Source organism: Oncorhynchus mykiss, chromosome 29 (genome assembly GCF_057628025.1).
Source record: "Oncorhynchus mykiss isolate SJ-2025 chromosome 29, ASM5762802v1, whole genome shotgun sequence".
Classification (NCBI taxonomy): Eukaryota; Metazoa; Chordata; class Actinopteri; order Salmoniformes; family Salmonidae; genus Oncorhynchus; species Oncorhynchus mykiss.
In genome coordinates this window covers 29,370,497-29,392,130 of record NC_143050.1, presented here as the reverse complement: position 1 = coordinate 29,392,130, position 21,634 = coordinate 29,370,497, and the positions used below count along the sequence as shown (strand labels likewise).

The 21,634-nt window shown below is 44.5% G+C and overlaps 1 protein-coding gene across 6 annotated transcripts; it reads left to right on the top strand.

Moving 5' to 3' along the window:
- The first annotated feature begins 746 nt into the window (after positions 1-746).
- Positions 747-20,185, top strand: LOC110509745 (sphingomyelin phosphodiesterase 4). 6 transcript variants are annotated; one of them, XM_036967296.2, is made up of 20 exons: positions 2,656-2,870; positions 3,259-3,344; positions 3,517-3,603; positions 6,723-6,859; positions 9,198-9,273; positions 9,382-9,490; positions 9,627-9,679; positions 9,794-9,945; positions 10,674-10,806; positions 10,917-10,988; positions 14,080-14,211; positions 14,939-15,087; positions 15,198-15,288; positions 15,410-15,507; positions 17,276-17,439; positions 17,573-17,778; positions 18,552-18,782; positions 18,908-19,039; positions 19,125-19,253; positions 19,334-20,185. In XM_036967296.2, exons 2-20 carry the CDS (start codon positions 3,306-3,308, stop codon positions 19,655-19,657), a joined length of 2,514 nt encoding a protein of 837 aa, XP_036823191.2. In that variant the 5' UTR covers positions 2,656-2,870; positions 3,259-3,305; the 3' UTR covers positions 19,658-20,185. The 6 variants fall into 6 exon arrangements, with proteins under 6 accessions (XP_090083114.1, XP_036823191.2, XP_090083112.1 ...); XM_090226986.1 differs by having other exon boundaries at positions 2,714-2,870; positions 14,942-15,087; XM_090226987.1 differs by having other exon boundaries at positions 2,763-2,870; positions 10,917-10,982; positions 14,942-15,087.
- The last annotated feature ends 1,449 nt before the right edge of the window (positions 20,186-21,634 follow it).

Sequence of the window (21,634 nt, the reverse complement as noted above, 5' to 3'; positions counted from 1 at the left end):
CCCGCGTAAGCCGGCTGGCCGGCCATATGTAGAGAGGATACTAATATTGTCAGCGGCACACACACCCACCCACACCCACACCCACACACACACCCACACACACACACAAAGTGACCTGCGCCCCACCCGTGCCAAGTGCGCTTTTCCCAGCCACTCAGTGGACCCCATCAGTGGAGCCAAGCGGCCATGACCATGCGTTTTACGGCCGCGCAGGTTCTAGAACAGATCTTGTCCAGCGTGGCCCAAGAAGACTACTCAGATTCCCAGGAGGAAGAGGAAGAGGTTTCGGGAAGACGAAGACGGGGAGGAATACAACCCCGAGCGCCGCGAGGTCGACAATGCTTCTTCTCCTTCTTCTGAGGAAGAGCCCGAGGAAGCACAGGTACTCGAGGCTGCTGCGATTCGACGACCGCCAGTCGAGACCCGCCAGACTCGCCACGGACAAACTCACAGCCATACGAGAGGTCTGGGACCTGTGGGAGGCGCGGCTGCCGGCCCTCTACAACCCGGGGCCTGACGTGACGGTGGACGAGCAACTGGTCCCGTTCAGAGGTACTGTGCATGCGTGTGCGTGCGAATGTGCGTGCGCATGTGCGTGCGCGTGTGTGCGTATATGTCTATAGAGAGGTAGTAACTGTAGCAGCGGGAGCAACGGCTGTGGCAGCACTAGCAGCGTGTGTAACACAAAAGGCTGTTGGCCCCAATGAGACAGTAACGACACTAATCTCTTGTCCCCTTTCCAAAAGGCCGCTGTCCTTTCCGTCAGTACATCCCCAGCAAGCCGGCGAAATACGGCATCAAGTCGTGGGTGGCCTGCGACGCCAAGTCCAACTACGCTTGGAAGATGCAAGTGTACACCGGCAAGCCGGCCAGCGGAGGCCCCGAGAAGAACCAGGGGATGCGCGTCGTCCTCGATCTGACAACGGGACTGAGCAGTCGCAACGTCACCTGTGACAACTTCTTCACCTCCTACGAACTGGGCCAGCGGCTCCTCGAGAGGAACCTCACCATGGTGGACACAGTGAGAAAGAACAAAGCCGAGCTCCCGCCCGCGCTGCTCGAGTCCAGGGGCAGACAGGTCCTGTCCTCCAGGTTTGCCTTCACGCCCACCGCCACTCTAGTGTCCTACCTGGCAAAGAAAAACAAGAACGTGCTACTTTTGAGCACGCTGCACACAGAGGGCCACATTAGCGATCACCGCGACAGGAAGCCGGCCGTCATCCTAGAATAAAACTGCAACAAAGGCGGCGTGGACAACCTAGACAAGGTGGTCGGCACCTACAGCTGCAGACGGATGACTGCCCGCTGGCCCCTGGTCGTCTTCCACAACATCCTCGACGTGTCTTCCTACAATGCCTATGTCACATGGCGAGAGATCAAGCCTGACTGGATGCCTCGCAAGTGGAACAAGCGCAGGGTGTTCCTCGAGCAGCTGGGAAAGGCACTTGTGAAGCCGCTGATCCAAAAAAGGCAGCATCTCCCCCGCACCGAAGCTGCGTCAGCACTTGTCAAAGTCCTACAGAGTGCTACGGCGGCGGCTCGTGGTCAACAACGCGAGGGGCCCGCCCCTGGCACGGCCGCTGCCCCGCTCGTTGCCCCGGCCACCGGGGCAAGTAAAGAGGAAGAGGTGTCAGCTCTGCCCACCCAAGAAGGACTCCAAGACACACACGGTGTTCTGCAGGTGTAAGAAATACATCTGCAACGGCTGTTCACACGCATACTGTCACACTTGCGCACATTGGGCCTTTAGCCAGGATGGGACAGGGTGACCCGGAGGACGCGGGGACTAGAAACAATACGAGGACGACAGGAGGGTTAAGAACAAATTCTTATTTACAATGACAGCCTATTGAGGAACAGTGGGTTAACTGCCTTGTTCAAGGGCAGAATGACAGATTTTTACCATGTCAGCTCAGGGATTCAATCCAGCAACCTTTCTTTTACTGGCTAACGCTCTAACCACTAGGTAACCTGCCTTTCGGCTAATACCAGAAGAACACATGTCCACTTCACATGAGGTTTTTAGTGTTTGAACATCAGAGGTATTATCATATCAGATATCAAACCCACATTGGCCTCCACAGAGAAAGACAGGAGATTATTGAGTGCCTGGACGGGGATGCACCTGCAATAAAGCTCTGCTTTAAAGTGATGAAATTAGAATTATTAATCAGCCATTGATTAATCATTTTGACATACTGCCTAATTTCCAGGCAGAACAGGGAACTCCAAGGGTATTTGTGAGGGGTGAGTGCACTTAAATCAAAACAGGATGTAATATGCTTTGTGTGGAGTAGGGCTGGCCCCCTGGGAGTTAATACTCAATAGCACAGGGGCATGTCACTGTGAAATTAAAACACAAATAAATACACACAAACCAAATAGTTATGCCACATACTAGGCTACACAAGCACACTTATCATTGCATTTGCAAAAAGCATACTTTGCACTTATCTTGATTTAGATTAGTTGAATTCCATATCAATACATTTGCATGCATATAATATCCATGATGATTGATTAACCTTATTGATTAATTGTTGATACACTTAGGAGGTAAATGTAACACTATTTAACAGTTAGTAATATTGCTTTAACACAATTCCACGTGGTCTATGAGCCAGCTATAAACCTTGGTTTACTACATTTTGTTTTGTTTTGTTGCAACACTGCCATCTACCTAGATTAGCCTACCTGACTCTTCCTTCCCTAAAGTACTATCCACATGGGTGCGCTGTGTTCACAAGAAAGCTGCGGTCGCGTGCCATATCCTTTTAGGGAAATGACATCATTTTCGCTTCACGCTGCTGTGTCTAATGGAAACGCGCTAGATTGGAACTTGAAAGTCTGAACATTTGTAGTCGTGGGAGGTAAGACACACTGCAGTTTTATTTTCTATAATGAGATGCGACTATTTTGTACCGTACCGTTAGCTTCTGCCTGCCAGTGCCACATTGTTATAGATGGGTTAGCTTAGTTGTACAGAAAGCTAGCTAGCAGACGTTAGTGCTAGCCGGCTGATATTAGCTAACGTTAGCTAGCTAGCTAGTCAGCCAAGCCATGGTTTCAGCCACGTCTAAATGTATCGTCTAGCTAGCTATCTTGCTTCCTATATTTAAACATGTTGTATCCATCTCTGTACTCATAGCTAACGTTAGTTATCTAGCTAGCAATGGTGCTACTGCTAGTTAGTTTGCTTGACAGAAAGAAATGTCAACAAAGCCCCTCTCAACCCTTTCTGCTTTGTGTTCTCCCCAGGTGTCAAGTGGATTTTGAAACGTGACCCGTCTCGAATAGAATCTTATATGGCTGCCCCAGCCTTGCAACAGCCCAGTTTTCTTCTGGTTAGTGGTAACTCCTATATTGTATTGCTCATCATGAGCTAGTTACATGTGAAATATATGTTGCCTGCCTGAAGTTCTCATGAGCCAAGTCAATGTCACAAAACGTCAGTTAACTAACACTGTGACAGCAGTAACTGTTGTCTACTCTTATGATGTTCTCTTCTCGTTACAGGCCAATCTGAAAGTTGACTCGACCACCAAACCTTTTCTCCAGCGGTGCCAGGAGCTGGTGAAGGTCATTGATGACTACCCTGCAAAGGTGCAGTTTGCTTGTATAGACCAGCGTTGTTGAAGCAAGTTGTCAAGTCTGGATAAAACATTGAATCAAATTGTATTTGTCACCTGCGCCGAAAACAACAAGTGTAGACCTTACCGTGAAATGCTTACTTACAAGCCCTTAACCAACAAAGCAGTTCAAGAAATAGTTAAGAAATTATTTACTAAATAAACTAAAGTAAAAAGTAATTCAATAACAATAACGAGGCTGTATACAGCGGGTACCGGTCCCGAGTCAATGTGCGGTGTGGGCAGGTTAGTCGAGGTAATTAGTACATGTACAGTACTAGTCAAGTTTGGACACCTACTCATTCAAGGGGTTTTTCTTTATTTGTACTGTTTTCTACATTGTGGAATAATAGTGAAGACATAAACTATGAAATAATACATATGGGATCATGTAATAACCAAAAAAGTGTTAAACAAATCTAAATATATTTGAGGTTCTTCAAAGTAGCCACCCTTTGCCTTGATGACAGCTTTGCACACTCTTGGCATTCTCTCAACCAGCATCACCTGAAATGCTTTTCCAACAGTCTTGGAGTTCCCACATATGCTGAGTACTTGTTGGCTGCTTTTCCTTCACTCTGCAGTCCAACTCATCCCAAACCATCTCAATTGGGTTGAGGTCAGGTGATTGTCACCAAACTAGATGGGATGGCGTATCGCTGCAGAATGCTGAGGTAGCCATGCTGGTTACGTTTGCCTTGAATTCTAAATATATCACGAACATTGTCACAAGCAAAGCACCATCACACCACCACCTCCATGCTTCACGGTGGGAACCACACACGCAGAGATCAAAGATTTCAAATGGACAGATTTCCACCGGTTTAATGTCCATTGTTTGTGTTTCTTGGCCCTAACAAGTCTTTTGTTATTATTGGTGTCCATTTTATTTTCATTTAACCTTTATTTAACTAGGCATGTCAGTTAAGAACAAATTCTTATTTACAATGACGGCCTACTCCGGCTAATCCCGGACAACGCTTGGCCAATTGTGCGCCACCCCATGGGACTCCCAATCACGTCCTGATGTGATACAGCCTGGATCCTTTAGTAGTGGTTTCTTTGCAGCAATTCGACCATGGAGGCCTGATTCACGCAGTTTCCTCTGAAGAGTTGATGTTGAGATGTATCTGTTACTTAAACTCTGTGCGGTATTTATTTGGGCTGAAATTTCTCAGGCTGTTAACTAATGAACTTATCCTCTGGAGCAGAGGTAACTCTGGGTCTTCATGAGAGCCAGTTTCATCATAGTGCTTGATTGTTTTTGCAACTGCACTTGAAGAAACTTTCAAAGTTCTTGACATTTTTTGGATTCACTGACCTTGTCTTCAAGTAATGATGGACTGTTGTTTCTCTATGCTTATTTGAGCTGTTCTTGCCATAATATGGACTTGGTATTTTATCAAATAGGGCTATCTTCTGTATACCACCCCTATCTTGTCACAACACAACTGATAGGCTCAAACGCATTAAGAAGGAAAGAAATTCCACAAATTAACTTTTAAGAAGGCACACCTGTTAATTTAAATGCATTCCAGGTGACTACCTCATGAAGCTGGTTGGGAGAATGCCAAGGGTGAGCATTTGTTAGGTTAGATTACTTGTTAGATATTACTGCATGGTCGGAACTAGAAGCACATGCATTTCGCTACACTCGCATTAACATCTGCATAACCATGTGTATGTGACAAATAAAATTGGATTTGATTTGAAGCTGTCATCAAGGCAAAGGGTGCCTACTTTGAAGAATCTCTAATATATTTTGATTTGTTTAGGACTTTTTTGGGGGGGGGTTACTATATGATTGCATATGTGTTATTTCATAGTTTTGATGTCTTAACTATTATTCCACAATGACTTGGGTGACTGAAGTCTTTGAAAACATTTTGGGCCTTCCTCTGACACAGCCTAGTACATAGTTCCTGGATGGCAGGAAGCTTGGCCCCAGTGATGAACTGGTCTGTACACATGACCCTATGGCAACTGCTTGGTCTAATAACGAGCAGTTATCATACCATGCAGTGACGCAACCGGTCAGGATGTCATACCATGCAGTGATGCAACCGGTCAGGATGTCATACCATGCAGTGATGCAACTGGTCAGGATGCTCGCAATGGTGTAGCTGTAGAACTTTTTGAGGATCTGGGGACCCATGCCAAATATTTTCAGTCTCCTAAGGAGGAATAGGTGTTGTCGGGCCCTCTTCACGACTGTCTTGGTGTGTTTGGGCCTTGATCGTTTTTTGGTGATGTGGACACCAAGGATCTTAACTCTCGACCATCTCCACTACAGCCCCGTAGATGTAAAGGGCGGTGTGTTCGGCCCTCCTTTTTCTGTAGTCCACGATCAGCTCCTTTGTCTAGCTGATGTTGAGGGAGAAGTTGTTGTCCTGGCACCACACTGCCAGGTCTCTGACCTCCTTCCTATAGGCTGTCTCATCGTTGTGATCGGCCTACCACTGTTGTCATTAGCAAACGTAATGATTGTGTTGGAGTCGTGCTTGGCCACACAGTCGTGGGTGAACATGGAGTGCAGGAGGGGACTAAGCACGCACTCCTGAGGGGCCTCCATGTTGAGGATCAGTGTGGCAGATATGTTGTTGCCTACCCTGTCATTCTTAGTTGCTTGGAGGTTTATGATTTATATAAAACGCTTACTAGTGTTTGTTTTTTTTAAAGGGTTGGGGCAGACCCATAAGTTGGATTCTCCAGGCTTTCATGCCAATGTGGAATGTGTTTAGGCAGCTGTTACTGTGTGGTATGGTGGGATCAGAGGGGATATCAGGGTAGGGTGACACAGTTCCTGGAAATCAGTGTCTCAGGAACAGCTGCTACACTGCAGATGCCTCACTCTGCGTGTGCGCGTTACAGAGGAAGAGCACCTATCTGGCAGTAGGTCAGAAAGAGCATTGAACATCCCTACCCAAACCGATTCAGCTCAAATCAACCATGTTATCCAATCTCATTCATCCTCTTGTCTTCCACCGGAAGTTTCCTCTCCATGATCTGATGACATTGTTGTGGAGGGAGACTTAAGCAGGGATAATGGAGGTAAGCTTGTGACTGACAGCATTAATATCGTTCTCTCTTCAGGAGCTGCACCTGATCTTCCCCTGGCTTGTAGAGAGTGTTTTTGGCAGTTTGGATGGGGTCATCATGGGCTGGAACCTGCAATTCCTGCAGGCACGCAGCAATGAGTACAACATCGTCATGGACTTTCTCGATCCTAGGTAGGCCTCACAAGCTCCTTTGGTGTTAGCTGCTATTTGTAATGCTCGTGTAACACTACAGCGTTGCTCCCTATTGTATTCGGTTGCACAAAAACAGTTTGTGGGAAGCCAGAAGTTACAAATATATATATATATATTTCAACTTTCTATGCCAGTGGGCAAGACGGTTGGTCATTAAAACGGGGATAATGTGAGAACGTATTATAAAAGACTTTCCAAACACATAGGGTGTTAATGTTACTTTGGTGTGTGTGTCACTTCACTGTGACACACTATGTATTACAGTGCATTTGGAAAGTATTCAGACACCTTGACTTTTTCCACATTTTGTTACGTTACAGCCTTATTCTAAAATGGATTAAATACTTTTCCCCCTCATCTATCTACACCCAATAACACCATAAAGACAAAGCAAAAACAGGTTGACATTTTTGCAAATGTATTTAAAATAAAAAAACATAAATATTACATTTATAATAAGTATTCAGACCCTTTACTCAGTACTTTGTTGAAGCACCTTTGGAAGCGATTACAGCCTTGAGTCTTCTTGGGTAGGATACTACAAGCTTGGCACACCTGTATTTGGTGAGTTTCTCCCATTCTTCTATGCAGATCCTCTCAAGCTCTGTCAGGTTGGATGGAAAGCGTTGCTGCACAGCTATTTTCAGGTCTCTTCAGAGATGTTAGATCGGGTTGAAGTCTGAGCTCTGGCTGGTCCACTCGAGACTTGTCCCGAAGCCACTCCTGTGTTGTCTTGGCCGTGTGCTTAGGGTTGTTCTCCTGTTGGAAGGAGAACCTTCACCCCAGTCTGAGGTCCTGAGCGCTTTGGAGCAGGTTTTCATCATGGATCTATCTGTACTTTGCTCCGTTAATCTTTCCCTCGATCCTGACTAGTTTTCCAGTCCCTGCTGCTGAAAAACATCCTCACAGCATGATGTTGCCACCACCCTGCTTCACCTTAGGGATGGTGCCAGGTCAGACATGCTGCTTGGCATTCAGGCCAAAGAGTTCAATCTTGGTTTCATCGGACCAGAGAATCTGGTTTCTCATGGTCTGAGAGGCCTTTTGGCAAACTCCATGCGGGCTGCCATGTGCCTTTACTGAGAAGTGGCTTCCGTCTGGCCACTCTACCATACAGGCCTGATTGGTGGAGTGCTGCAGAGATGGTTGTCCTTCCGGAAGGTTCTCCCATCTCCACAGAAGAACTCTGTTAGAGTGACCATCGGGTTCTTGGTGACCTCCCTGACCAAGTCCCTTCTCCCTAGATTTAGCCTGGCTGCCAGCTCTAGGAAGAGTCTTGGTGGTTCCAAACTTCTTCCTTTTAAGAATGATGGAGGCCACTGAGTTCTTGGGGACCTTCAATGCTGCAGAATTGTTTTTTGTACCCTTTCCCAGATCTGTGCCTCGACACAATCCCGTCTTTGAGCTCTATGGAGAATTCCTTCGACCTCACAGCATGTTTTTTGCTCTGACATGCACTGTTATCTAGATAGGTGTGTGCCTTTCCAAATCACGTCTAATCAATTGAATTTACCGCAGGTGGACTCCAATCAAGTTGTAGAAACATCTCAAAGATGATCAATGGAAACAGGATGCACCTGAGCTCAATTTCTAGTCTTATAGCAAAGGGTCTGAATACTTATGTAAATAAGGTATTTCTGTTTTTTTTATTTGTAATTTGCAAAAAAATTCTAAACCTGTTTTCGCTTCGTCATTGAGGTATTGTGTGTAGATTTGAAGAGGGGGAAAAATGTATTTGATCCACTTTAGAATAAGGCTGTAACATAACAATGTGGAAAAGGTTAAGGGGTCTGAAAACTTTCCGAATGCACTGTATGTGTAACTGTGTTGTTGTATGTGTCGAACTGCTTTGCTTTATCTTGGCCAGGTCGCAATTGTAAATGAGAACTTGTTCTCAACTTGCCTACCTGGTTAAATAAAGGTGAAAAAATACATAGAAAATCAAATGTATGTTGCTGTACAATGTGACAATGTCTCTTTTGTACCATTACTGTGTGTCTATGACAACCCCTCAGGAACCTTACATTTTATTATTTTTAATTGGACATTTATTTAACTAGGCAAGTCGGTTAAGAACAAATTATTATTTACAATGATGGCCTACCGGGGAACAGTGGGTTAACTGCCTTGTTCAGGGGCAGAACAACATATTGTTATCATGTCAGCTCGAGGATTCGATCCAGCAACCTTTTTTGGCCCAACGCTCTTACCACTAGGCTACCTGCCGCCCCAGCCTAAATTACTTTATAAAAAGCATTTTTCGAAAAATAGTAATGTACTGTATACTACCTTAATTATGATTGTATATGCTTTTCAGTGGGCCAATGATGAAGCTTGTGTACAAGCTTCAAGCAGAGGAGTACAAGTATGAAATACCTGTCAGCTTTCTCCCTGTAAGTCTCATCCCTTTTTAAACATTTTTTATTTTCTCAATTTGAAACATAGCAAGGTCGTCCACAACAGTGATTGGTGTAAAGCTTGGATGTTATTTTCTCTTGCAGGGTCCTGTAAAGGCATCTATACAGGAAGGTGTCCTCCCAGATTGTCCACTTTTTCACAACAAGCTGCAGTTTCCTCTGTCTGGTCTCCAGACACTCAGCCTGGCGCTCAGTATCCTTGATGCTCAAACTCAAACTCACTCTGTCCTCACCTTCTCACAAACATACAATGTGGACAATGACAATGTTTGCTTACATTATTTACATTTGTTTTGTAGTCTGGTGGTATGTCCTTAAACCATCTGCAGATCCATTTGAATATTACATGTTCATATTTGCTTCCAGTCTTATCACACCAAAGGTAAACCCTACTCAACTGTCATTACAACAGTACATGTTTTGATAGTTTGTGATAACTTCCATGATAATCAGACGTATTTGACCTAACATGATAGTTTTGATGTGATTTTCTCAGAACTACCCTCTGGGCCAGCATGTGAGCAGCTTGGACAATGCGTACTTTGTGCTTGTGGACACCTACCTCAAGTACTTCCTCCCTACAGAGGGCAGTGTTCCTCCCTCTCCATTCGCCGACAATAGAGGCTCTGTGTCTCCACCTGCTCCCAGGTACTCTACAGTGGGGATAGGTCTTATCAAAATAATGTTTCTGATAGTGGTGTAAAAGGTACTCTGTGGTTATACTTGAGTAAAAGTAAATACCTTTTTTCATATAAAATTACTCAATTAAAGGTCACCCAGGAAAATACTTTTAGACTTTTATTCAAGCAGTATCTGGTTTGAAATGTACTTAAGTACAGTGGTGGAAAAAGTACTCAATAATCATACTTGAGAAAAAGTAAAAGCTATACAAACCAGATGGCACAGTTTTATTACCGACAGACGGGCACACTCCAACACTCAGGCATAATTTACAAACACATTATTTGTGTTTAGTGAGTCCGCCAGATCTGAAGCAGTAGGGATGACAAGTTGTTGTATTGATATGTACGTCTATTGGACCATAATTCTGTCCTGCCTTAACATTAGAAGTACTTTTTGGTGTCAGGGAAAATGTGTACTAGTAAAAAGTATATATTTTCTTTAGAATTGTAGTGGAATAAAAAGTTGTGAAAAATATATAAATAGGTCAACTCATGTGCAGATACCCCAAAAATGACTTAAGTTGTACTTTACACCACTGGTTTATGTGAAAGGGTTGTGATCAGTAGAGTGAGAAAAGATGCTACCTGAACTTGTCCAATAAGAGCACACACTTTTACCTTTGGCTCCTCTTAGTTTCTCCTTCCTTCCTCATGCTATAACTCTGAGCTCACGGTTATGTCTTTGGCACCCAGGGCTCCCAGCGTGCCTTTTGCAGGGTATGGCATCCACAGCACCAGCCTCCTCAAGCGCCACATATCCCATCAACCCTCGGTCACTGCTGACCCTGCAGCCCAGGAGATCTGGAGGTCGGAGGCATTACTACAGGTGAGGCTCCTTCATCCTTTGTCAGTCATGAATGCATTAAGTCTGAATGATGTCAGTCAGGTGTTTAGGGAATCGGGAATAAGACGTGTGTTTGCGTGTGTTACCCCCAGGTTTTTGTGGAGATCTGGCTGCATCACTACTCCCTGGAGATGTACCAGAAGCTGCAGTCCCCCCAGGTGAAGGTAAGAGCATGTCACATGGACCCTCCCACCACCAAGCTCCCCCTTCACCCCTGCACGGCAGCAACGCACGGCTGACTGGCTGATGAACCCCCCCTCACTTGAACAACGGCAGGGCTCGTCCCACTCAAGTGCCATGCTAGAGCTTCCTCCATGGACCCCACATGGTGATCAGTGTCAAATCAACCTGTCCCCTGGCTGGGACTGGGACACAAAAAGGTTGTCCTATTTTCAACTAGAGGGGAGTATTTCTATAAGACTTGCACTCCCACACCTGGGCTATAAAAATGTAGTTTATATCCATCTCCTTTGCGCTGCATAGATGGGTATACTGTATGTTAGTTGCTGTTTCTTATGCTTCTTTGAGGGTAACTGGAAAATCAGGCAGAGGGAGGTCTGGCTTTGGTTTGTACTGATCTATAGTCTCCTTATTTGCACAGATTAGGAAACATGAATGCTATCAAAATGATCAAAGTTCAATGTTAAACCAATCAAAATGGGGCACAGTAAACATCAGGCATTTGTAATTATTTTTGAAAGGCAGGCTTTTTTTATTTTCTTTGTTGCTGAATTATTGGCTTATGGGCAACTGCAGAGCAAATGTTCTGCACTGATTTGGCATGTGTATCTGGTAGTAGTGCTTTAGCTTCCCGCCTGACCTGTGCATGCCGTGTGTGTGTGTGTGTGGCACCATTAACTGTTTCAGTGCCCTTCTCTGTTGTTTATTTGGCTGCTAGGCTGGTTGCCAACTCTACTTCTGTTCATGTATCATTTAGCCACCACCCTTTGTCATGATCCATACACCTGTCAAATCCCCAATGGTGTACAGGCCATACCCTTCCCATCCCTGCTGTCCCCTAGTAACTTAGTACATTCCCAGTAGAGGTCGACCGATTAATCGGAATGGCGTATTAATTAGGGCCGATTTCAAGTTTTCATAACAATCGGAAATCGGTATTTTTGGACACTGATTTGGCCGATCTTTAATTTTTTTTCACCTTTATTTAATCTTTATTTAACTAGTCAAGTCAGTTAAGAACACATTCTTATTTTCAATGACGGCCTAGGAAAGGTGTTAACTGCCTTGTTCAGGGGCAGAACGACAGATTTTTACCATGTCAGCTCAGGGATTCAACCTTGCAACCTTAGTTACTAGTCCAACTCTCTAACCACCTGCACTCCACGAGGAGCCTGCCTGCTACGCGAATGCAGTAAGCCAAGGTAAGTTGCTAGCTAGCATTAAACTTATCTTATAAAAATCAATCAATCAATAGTTAACTACACATGGTTGAGGATATTACTAGTTTATCTAGCTTGTCCTGCGTTGCATATAATCGATGCAGTGCTTATTCGCGAAAAAAGACGGTCCTTGCTCCAATGTGTACCTAACCATAAACATCAATGCCTTTCTTAAAATCAATATACAGAAGTATATATTTTTAAACCTGCATATTTAGCTAAAAGAAATCCAGGTTAGCAGGCAATATTAACAAGGTGAAATTGTGTCACTTCTCTTGCGTTCATTGCACGCAGTCAGGGTATATGCAACAGTTTGGGCCTCCTAATTTGCCAGAATTTTACTTAATTATGACATAACATTGAAGGTTGTGCAACAGGAATATTTAGACTTATGGATTCTACCCGTTAGATAAAATACGGAACGGTTCCGTATTTCACTGAAAGAATAAACGTCTTGTTTTCGAGATGATAGTTTCCGGATTCAACCATATTAATGACCTAAGGCTCGTATTTCTGTGTGTTATTATGTTATAATTAAGTCTATGATTTGATAGAGCAGTCTGACTGAGCGATGGTAGGCAGCAGCAGGCTCGTAAGCGTTCATTCAAACAGCACTTTCGTTTGTTTTGCCAGCAGCTCTTTGTTGTGCTTATGACATCAAGCCTATCAACTCCCGAGATTAGGCTGGTGTAACCGATGTGAAATGGCTAGCTAGTTAGCGGGGTGCGCGCTAATAGCGTTTCAAACGTCACTCGCTCTGAGATTTGGAGTAGTTATTCCCCTTGCTCTGTATGGGTAACAATGCTGCGAGGATGGCTGTTGTCGATGTGTTCCTGTTTCTTGCCCAGGTAGGGGCGAGGAGAGGGACGGAAGCTATACTGTTACACTGGCAATACTAAAGTGCCTATAAGAACATCCAATAGTCAAAGGTATATGAAATACAAATGGTATAGAGATAAATAGTCCTATAATTCCTATAATAACTACAACCTAAAACTTCTTACCTGGGAATATTGAAGACTCATGTTAAAAGGAACCACCAGCTTTCATATGTTCTCATGTTCTGTGCAAGGAACTTAAACGTTAGCTTTCTTACATGGCACATATTGCACTTGTACTTTCTTCTCCAACACTTTGTTTTTGCATTATTTAAACCAAATTGAACATGTTTCATTATTTATTTGAGGCTAAATTGATTTTATTGATGTATTATATTAAGTTAAAATAAGTGTTCATTCAGTATTGTTGTAATTGTCATAACGACAAAAAATAAAATTGGCCGATTTAATCGGTATCGTCTTTTTTTGGTCCTCCAATAATTGGTATCGGCGTTGAAAAATCCTAATCGGTCGACCTCTAATTCCCAGTCTGTTAAATTGCATAGTTTAAGTTAAGTATGTGGTCCTCCATAGTGTAAGAGATGCAGTATCCCCTCTTCCTCCCCCCCTAAAAAAAACCCGACCTGTCATGGCCATTGGACAGAAACAATCCTTTTACCTGTGGACTGTTCTTCAACCTAAAATAACAAACCCTGTTATTAACCATGTGTTGTGTCTTCTGTGCCTCATTGATGAGGATATTTACTGTTTAATCTCTCCTGTCTTGGGTGTGGAAAAGGCTACTGCATCACCCTAGCTGTCATAGCATTGTGTTCTTGTGGCCAATATCTTTTTGTTTCTTGTTTTCGCCCATATTTGGTGTTCATTCCTTTTCCTTTGTGGATGCACTATATCTCTTTTTTCTCCTTTCTATTCTCATGTTCACCTCCTTCCCTTCTCCCCCTCTCTCCTCCTTTCCCAACTGTGTTGTTGTCGTTTCCCTCCTCTTCCTCCCCTGGTTGTGATGGGTCGTACAGCTGGCGCTGCTGCACTATCGCCTCAGTATGTCCAGCATGCCGTGCCAACCCCTGACCCCTCCTGGCTCTGGGACCCTCGACACGTACCAAGTACTTTTACCTTTTCATCCACTCCCACCGGGCCTGCTGGAGGTAAACCTAGGCCCTGAGGACAGAGTAGTATTAAGGTTAAGGTGGGGAGGTCAAGGGTACTTCTCTTCAACAAAAAAACAAACATTTGAATGCCGTTACAGTGCGTTCTGTAAAACCAACTGCCTGGTTGACGCAACCAGTCAAAGACCTATCCTTGGATGGACCCCATTTTGACGGCACGAAATTCACATAACGTTAAACATCTCACAGTAGGATCTGGCCCATAGAGAAGTATCCTTGAAAGGAGAATGTGCCTTCAAATCATGTTTTGAGTTTGAAGAGTGGCGTTTTCATTGTATGTAGCATGTGGATGTCTGTTGTGTTGCACACTATCCTTAGTTAATGTGTCATTGTTGTCTTTCCCATCTCACATTCTTCCATTGAGCAAACACTACTACAGTATACAAAACATTATAAATAACAATTGCCCTAAATCAATTAAATAATTCATCAAATTGTCTACTTTCCTCATTCTAAGAATAATGGATCTGAATATCAATTTGAAGTACTGTATGTGCCTGTTTCTGAGCTAGACACGGATTGAATTCTGTTTTCAGCTAGGCTTTTTCAACAGCAGGGTAATTTGAGAAACAGTAACAATGGCTAGGGGAGGAACCAGGATTAGGGGAATGTTCCAAGCCCAATGTGTGATTGGTTGTTATCCGAGGAGCTTTGTGTGATTGGCTGCTGCCCCTGTGGATCTCTGTATGACTGGCTGCTGTTTCAGGAGACTTTCACCCCGACAGAGGAGCACGTTCTGGTGGTGCGTCTCCTGGTGAAGCACCTCCATGCCTTTTCCTGCAGCCTGAAGCCTGAGCAGGTCTGCTCCTCGCCCTCGGCCCACTCCCACGCCAGCCCCCTGGAAGAGTTCAAGAGGTGAGCTGAGCAGTGAGCACCCCAATAGTCAGACATCAGGGTCCACGTTCTCTCCAGGAAATCAGTCGATCTAGTTTTGTCTGTAATTCACTGTGGCCCTGTCTCTGTAGGGTGGTGGTGCAGCGTTTTGTCCAGCAGAAGCTCTATGTGTTCCTCCAGCACTGCTTTGGTCACTGGCCTTTAGATGCCTCCTTCAGAGCGGTAGGTGTTCCAACTCCATCCTCAACCTTCTCAGCTTGACTGGTGTCAATCACAACTCTCTCTCATTGGGTCCACTTTTTTATTTTTTTTGTGCTCTTCTCTATACCACCACTGTGTTTAGGTGTTGGAGACGTGGCTTAGCTACATCCAGCCGTGGAGGTACACAGGAGAGAATACCAATCCTCAGACAGACCAGAACAAAGGTGTACCTGAGAAATGGTGAGTTATCTGTTGGATTACAGTATACAGTGCCTTGCGAAAGTATTCGGCCCCCTTGAACTTTGCGACCTTTTGCCACATTTCAGGCTTCAAACATAAAGATATAAAACTGTATTTTTTTGTGAAGAATCAACAACAAGTGGGACACAATCATGAAGTGGAACGACATTTATTGGATATTTCAAACTTTTTTAACAAATCAAAAACTGAAGAATTGGCCGTGCAAAATTATTCAGCCCCCTTAAGTTAATACTTTGTAGCGCCACCTTTTGCTGCGATTACAGCTGTAAGTCGCTTGGGGTATGTCTCTATCAGTTTTGCACATCGAGAGACTGACATTTTTTCCCATTCCTCCTTGCAAAACAGCTCGAGCTCAGTGAGGTTGGATGGAGAGCATTTGTGAACAGCAGTTTTCAGTTCTTTCCACAGATTCTCGATTGGATTCAGGTCTGGACTTTGACTTGGCCATTCTAACACCTGGATATGTTTATTTTTGAACCATTCCATTGTAGATTTTGCTTTATGTTTTGGATCATTGTCTTGTTGGAAGACAAATCTCCGTCCCAGTCTCAGGTCTTTTGCAGACTCCATCAGGTTTTCTTCCAGAATGGTCCTGTATTTGGCTCCATCCATCTTCCCATCAATTTTAACCATCTTCCCTGTCCCTGCTGAAGAAAAGCAGGCCCAAACCATGATGCTGCCACCACCATGTTTGACAGTGGAGATGGTGTGTTCAGCTGTGTTGCTTTTACGCCAAACATAACGTTTTGCATTGTTGCCAAAAAGTTCAATTTTGGTTTCATCTGACCAGAGCACCTTCTTCCACATGTTTGGTGTGTCTCCCAGGTGGCTTGTGGCAAACTTTAAACGACACTTTTTATGGATATCTTTAAGAAATGGCTTTCTTCTTGCCACTCTTCCATAAAGGCCAGATTTGTGCAATATACGACTGATTGTTGTCCTATGGACAGAGTCTCCCACCTCAGCTGTAGATCTCTGCAGTTCATCCAGAGTGATCATGTGCCTCTTGGCTGCATCTCTGATCAGTCTTCTCCTTGTATGAGCTGAAAGTTTAGAGGGACGGCCAGGTCTTGGTAGATTTGCAGTGGTCTGATACTCCTTCCATTTCAATATTATCGCTTGCACAGTGCTCCTTGGGATGTTTAAAGCTTGGGAAATATTTTTGTATCCAAATCCGGCTTTAAACTTCTTCACAACAGTATCTCGGACCTGCCTGGTGTGTTCCTTGTTCTTCATGATGCTCTCTGCGCTTTTGACGGACCTCTGAGACTATCACAGTGCAGGTGCATTTATACAGAGACTTGATTACACACAGGTGGATTGTATTTATCATCATTAGTCATTTAGGTCAACATTGGATCATTCAGAGATCCTCACTGAACTTCTGGAGAGAGTTTGCTGCACTGAAAGTAAAGGGGCTGAATAATTTTGCACGCCCAACTTTTCAGTTTTTGATTTGTTAAAAAAGTTTGAAATATCCAATAAATGTCGTTCCACTTCATGATTGTGTCCCACTTGTTGTTGATTCTTCACAAAAAAATAGTTTTATATCTTTATGTTTGAAGCCTGAAATGTGGCAAAAGGTTGCAAAGTTCAAGGGGGCTGAATACTTTCGCAAGGCACTGTAGGTCAGGCTAAATAAGTGTGCTAGCAGTGTTTCCTTGATGTTTTACTCAGAGGCACGGTTTAATATTGGTGTATTTGTCTTACTGATTCCGAAAATGTTCTGATCCATCTTCTTGACCAGGGGCTTGTTTGTTCAGGAGAACCTGCTCATGTACACAAAGCTCTTTCAGGGCTTTCTCAACAGGGTGGTACGCATAGACCTGGTCAACGTCAAAAATGCACTAATGGTCTTCAGGGTGGCCAAAGTCTTCGCTCAGCCAAACCTATCAGAGATGATTCAGAAAGGTAAGAACAGAAACAATCACCTAGTCTTATGATACTTGTGTGATGCAGATGCACTAATAGTAATGTCCAACTACAGTAGACTGTGCTATCGCTAACCTGTCCTACCCTAACCCTCCTATCTGTCCCTCCCCAGGAGAGCAGCTGTTTCTGGAGCCGGAGCACGTCCTCCACCATCGGCAGCACCGGGTGTTCCTCACGCCAAGCCACGGTGGAAGCTTCCTGTCTGCCCGGCAGTCCGTGGTGACAGACGGGGTTTTCAGGGTGAAGAGCCACGTGTACGGCCTGGAGGGCCAGGACTGCCAGTACAAACAGATGTTCGGCACAGAGCTGAGGGGCGCGGTGAGTGGAGTGGAGGCAGCATACTTGGGGGTGGTTTCATTGCAATTCCAGATTTGCAAGTTTGTTATTCCAATTCCCATTTCTGGATTTGAACCCAACTTTGGGAGAAAAGTGCTAATGAGGCTAATGGTGAGCGTTAACCACCTGCTACAAGCACAGTCTGTGTGGACTTTATTGAATTTGCTAGGCTGACTGTTCACACATTTTGTCATCAGTTAACTGTAGTCTCAGTTGAGTAAAATGAACTATCTACGCTATGCAAGATTAGATTGAACTGTACTGTGTTGCTGACTTTCTGGAGAAGACGATGTTCTTCTTGCTTCTCACAACCGCCCAGGCCTGCCCTTCATCTTAGATTTACATTTGTCATTTAGCTCAGGGTCCAAACTCAGTCATGCCTCCCCCTGGGTAAACGTTTTGGTTTTTGCCCGAGCACTACACAGCTGAATCAAATATCCAACTCATCATCAAGCTTTGAATCAGCTGTGTGGTGCTAGGGCAAAAAACTAAACGTGCACCGAGAGGGGGCCCCGGGACCGAGTTTGGGAAACCCTGATTTAGATGCTTTTATCCAGAGCAACTTAGAGTAGTGAGTGCATACATTTTCATACTGGTCCCCTGTGGGAGTTGAACCCGCAACCCTGGCATTGCAAGCGCCATGCTCTAACAACTGAGCCACACAGCACCACTAGAACCAATCAACAACTACTCCTTTAGTCTGATGTTTTGAGGCTGCATATAAGCATGGTCACTGTCATCCTTCTTTGATGTAGGTCCTGAAGCTCATTCAGATCATCGCCCAGGCGAGGCAGACAGCTAAGAGGATATCAGATCACTCAGCTGAAGTGGCGGCCAATAACTCCTTCATGTCTTGGTTTGGAATGGGCTCCCCCGACCTCAACTACACCTTCAATGGAGGAGAGGTGGATGACACTGGGGAATGTGTCAAGAAGACCCACGAGTTCCTGGAGAGGTCACTGGACTACCTCTGTCTGATATTTCGTGTAGGTTCACACAGACTTTTTCCTTAAGATTTTCGCATGTGCTAAACTGCTGTAATTGATATAATCAAACTTAATTCAACTAATGTTGGGTGAAAATGTGTCATGCTATTCTGTCTCGTCTCCAGCTGAATGCAGGGCAGCTTTCTCAGCTGATGGCAACCCTGGGCTCTGGTCAGGACGATGGGAACTCCAGGCAGCTACCAGACTGTGTTCAGGGTGAGAATGGACTCATCCTCACAGACCTGGGCCGAATGCAGGTCAGACTACTTATTCAACTCACCCAAAACTACAACCCCAACCATGTCATAGAGGGATTGTTAAAAATGTGTCATGTTTTTGCAGATCATCAATGGACTGCGTAGATTTGAGATTGAGTACCAAGGAGACCCAGAGCTTCAGCCCATCAGGAGCTATGAGAATGCCGTCCTGGTCAGACTGTTTTTCAAGATCTCGTCCCTGGTGAATGAGAGGGTATGTGATATGTAGCCTAACAGAATCTGAGTTATCATAGCCCAAGCATTCCGTAATCAGAACCATTCTCCCCTCCATAGTTCGGAGGTCACATGGAAGTTCTGTGCTCGCGGCCGGACTTCCTGGGCCGGTTGGGACGACACTACCTGGCCAGCCCCGAGGTCATGGCGGACGGCAGGCAGAGGAGCCCAGAGACACGGCGAACAGCGGAGAGGAACCGACGGCCGCGGCTAAGTCTGCGCACACTGGCGAGCTACAGAACCCTGCTGATGCTTCTATTTCTCTACCTGTTTGGGGTGCTGTTCTCATTCGGGCCCATATCCAGCACACTGCTCATCCTTACAGGCGGCTTTCTCTATGGACTCTTCATAACCCTGTTTGGAGATAAACTCAAGTCCCAGTAGCAGGGGAATGAAAAGGTTTTTTTTGCCACCTGCCTTTGCTTGGCCATCTTATGATATATTCAGTCCCTTTTTATTCTTGTAAATAAATACAAGTGCATTGCTTTTCAGATGAAGTTTGCAAAATCTTTTTTTTAAGCAGTTTTACTGATTGACAGTTGTATGATTTAATATTCTAACAAAATATTGAATGTTTTTCAATTGAACATTGAAAGGATGGTGGTGATTATCCTCAAACTACAAGATTGACCAGTGTAATAAATAGTTACATGAGTCTTGCACTAGTATTTTGAATTGATGCTAATCATTTAACTGAAGATGGTATTCTTTGCCTTTATCGTTTTTGTATGATTGCTTGTCTGTATGTGTGAGCTTGCAAAGACGACAAATGTAGTTGTACAATGTTGCATTCGAATGGCAGAATTATTTCCCGTCACCGATTGAGACAGTCTGGTTGTCATGGCAAAGTTAGCAGGCGTGCTTGTCCACTAAAGACAGGTGAGAGGAAAAATAAATCGTAAATGCACTTGGGTGATCTGTGTTTTGACCTTATCTCGTTCAATTGTTCCTGAACTTTGCACATTGTGGCGGTGAACAATCCTTGCGCTCGGGAACGTTTGTGGTAAGGGGTTCTGCGCGATTATTGATGTGGGACTTGCTAGCTAGCCGGGTTAAACGGTCGTCAAGTTAATGTATCTTATTAAAATGTGATTTTTAAACGTAAGCTTAACCACACCGCTAACCGTATGCCTAACCTTAAATTAAGGCAAGTCTGTCCGAAATCTACCTCACTGGTCCCATGTTATATGCTTTGACAAGCCTTTTACTTTCCACAACCACTTCATGTCCCAGTCTACGAACCAAGTTAAGTCTCATCTCACCGCAATATGGATACCTGCGTTGCATCCAGTGTTGCCAATTTAGCAACTTTGTCGCTACATTTAGTGAGTATTCAGACCCCTCTAGCGACACATTTTCAAAAAAGCAACTATTGACAAATCTAGCGACTTTTTCTGGTGTTGTTGGAGACTGACGTGAAAGCGCCTATCGTTCTTACTCTTCTCAACGAGCAGCGGGTGCTGCCGTGGGACTCACCCCCGTCCCAAAGCACTCCCAGGATGCCCAGTCCTCGCACAGCAGTGCCTCCCAGCTGCAGTCAGAGCAGGAGATGTTCACCTCTCTGTGTCCAGACTGCAAATGAATCGCCGCCGCTGGCTGATCCCTCCCTGGTTTACGTATTTTTTTTTAACCTGAATTAGGGCCAGACTAGTTACCATAATTTTCTCACATTGCCATTGACAGTTTTTTATATTGTCTCTTGTTGGTCCATTTAGATTGTTAATGTAGATTCTACTGTAAAACAATTTTATGGTTAAAAATGTTTATGTTTTACTGTGACTTGTTGTAGGCTCCTAAGTGGACCATGAGGTTAAAACCAAACCAAATTCTGGAAACTAAACAAAAAAACGAAGTAACTCCGCCAGAGTGTTTATTTTGGGTCACTGTTGCCGGTCCCAAGGAATTGTGACATATAAAAAAAACAAATCGATAGAAGAAAGTTCATTTGTAGTTCTAAACATATTTGGGGTGTTTTTTTACTCGCTTTTTGTCTCCCACGACATTATTCCCCTCTTCTACAGCGTCCATCACAATTACGTTCACATGGCCAATTATGCAAATTCTGCGATGACGTCATTTAGCGACTTGTAGCTACTTTCCTGACTGAGGAGTTGGCAACACTGGTGCATTGCTTCAGATGAATATTCAGTTGTTGCAACTACAGGACAATGACACGTCAGAACCTATGTTTGAACTGCTTCCTCCATGTCCCTGCACCTTTTTTGGGAACCAGGCAAGGGTGACCCTCCCAGCCCTCAAATAGCCTGAACTCCAGAATCGCAGGGAGATACAGAAGGAGGCTGGACAATAGAACGAGTCAAAATTCACCCAAGGCTGAAAACGACTTTAGAACGTTGGCTA

What these genes read in the sequence shown, in the direction of transcription:
- LOC110509745 (XM_036967296.2), top strand. Translation starts at nt 3,306, where the DNA reads ATGGCTGCCCCAGCCTTGCAACAGCCCAGTTTTCTTCTG. An exon ending in GTGTCTCCACCTGCTCCCAG is followed by an intron (nt 9,946 to 10,673) that starts GTACTCTACAGT and finishes TTTGGCACCCAG; the next exon opens with GGCTCCCAGCGTGCCTTTTG. An exon ending in GGTCGGAGGCATTACTACAG is followed by an intron (nt 10,807 to 10,916) that starts GTGAGGCTCCTT and finishes TGTTACCCCCAG; the next exon opens with GTTTTTGTGGAGATCTGGCT.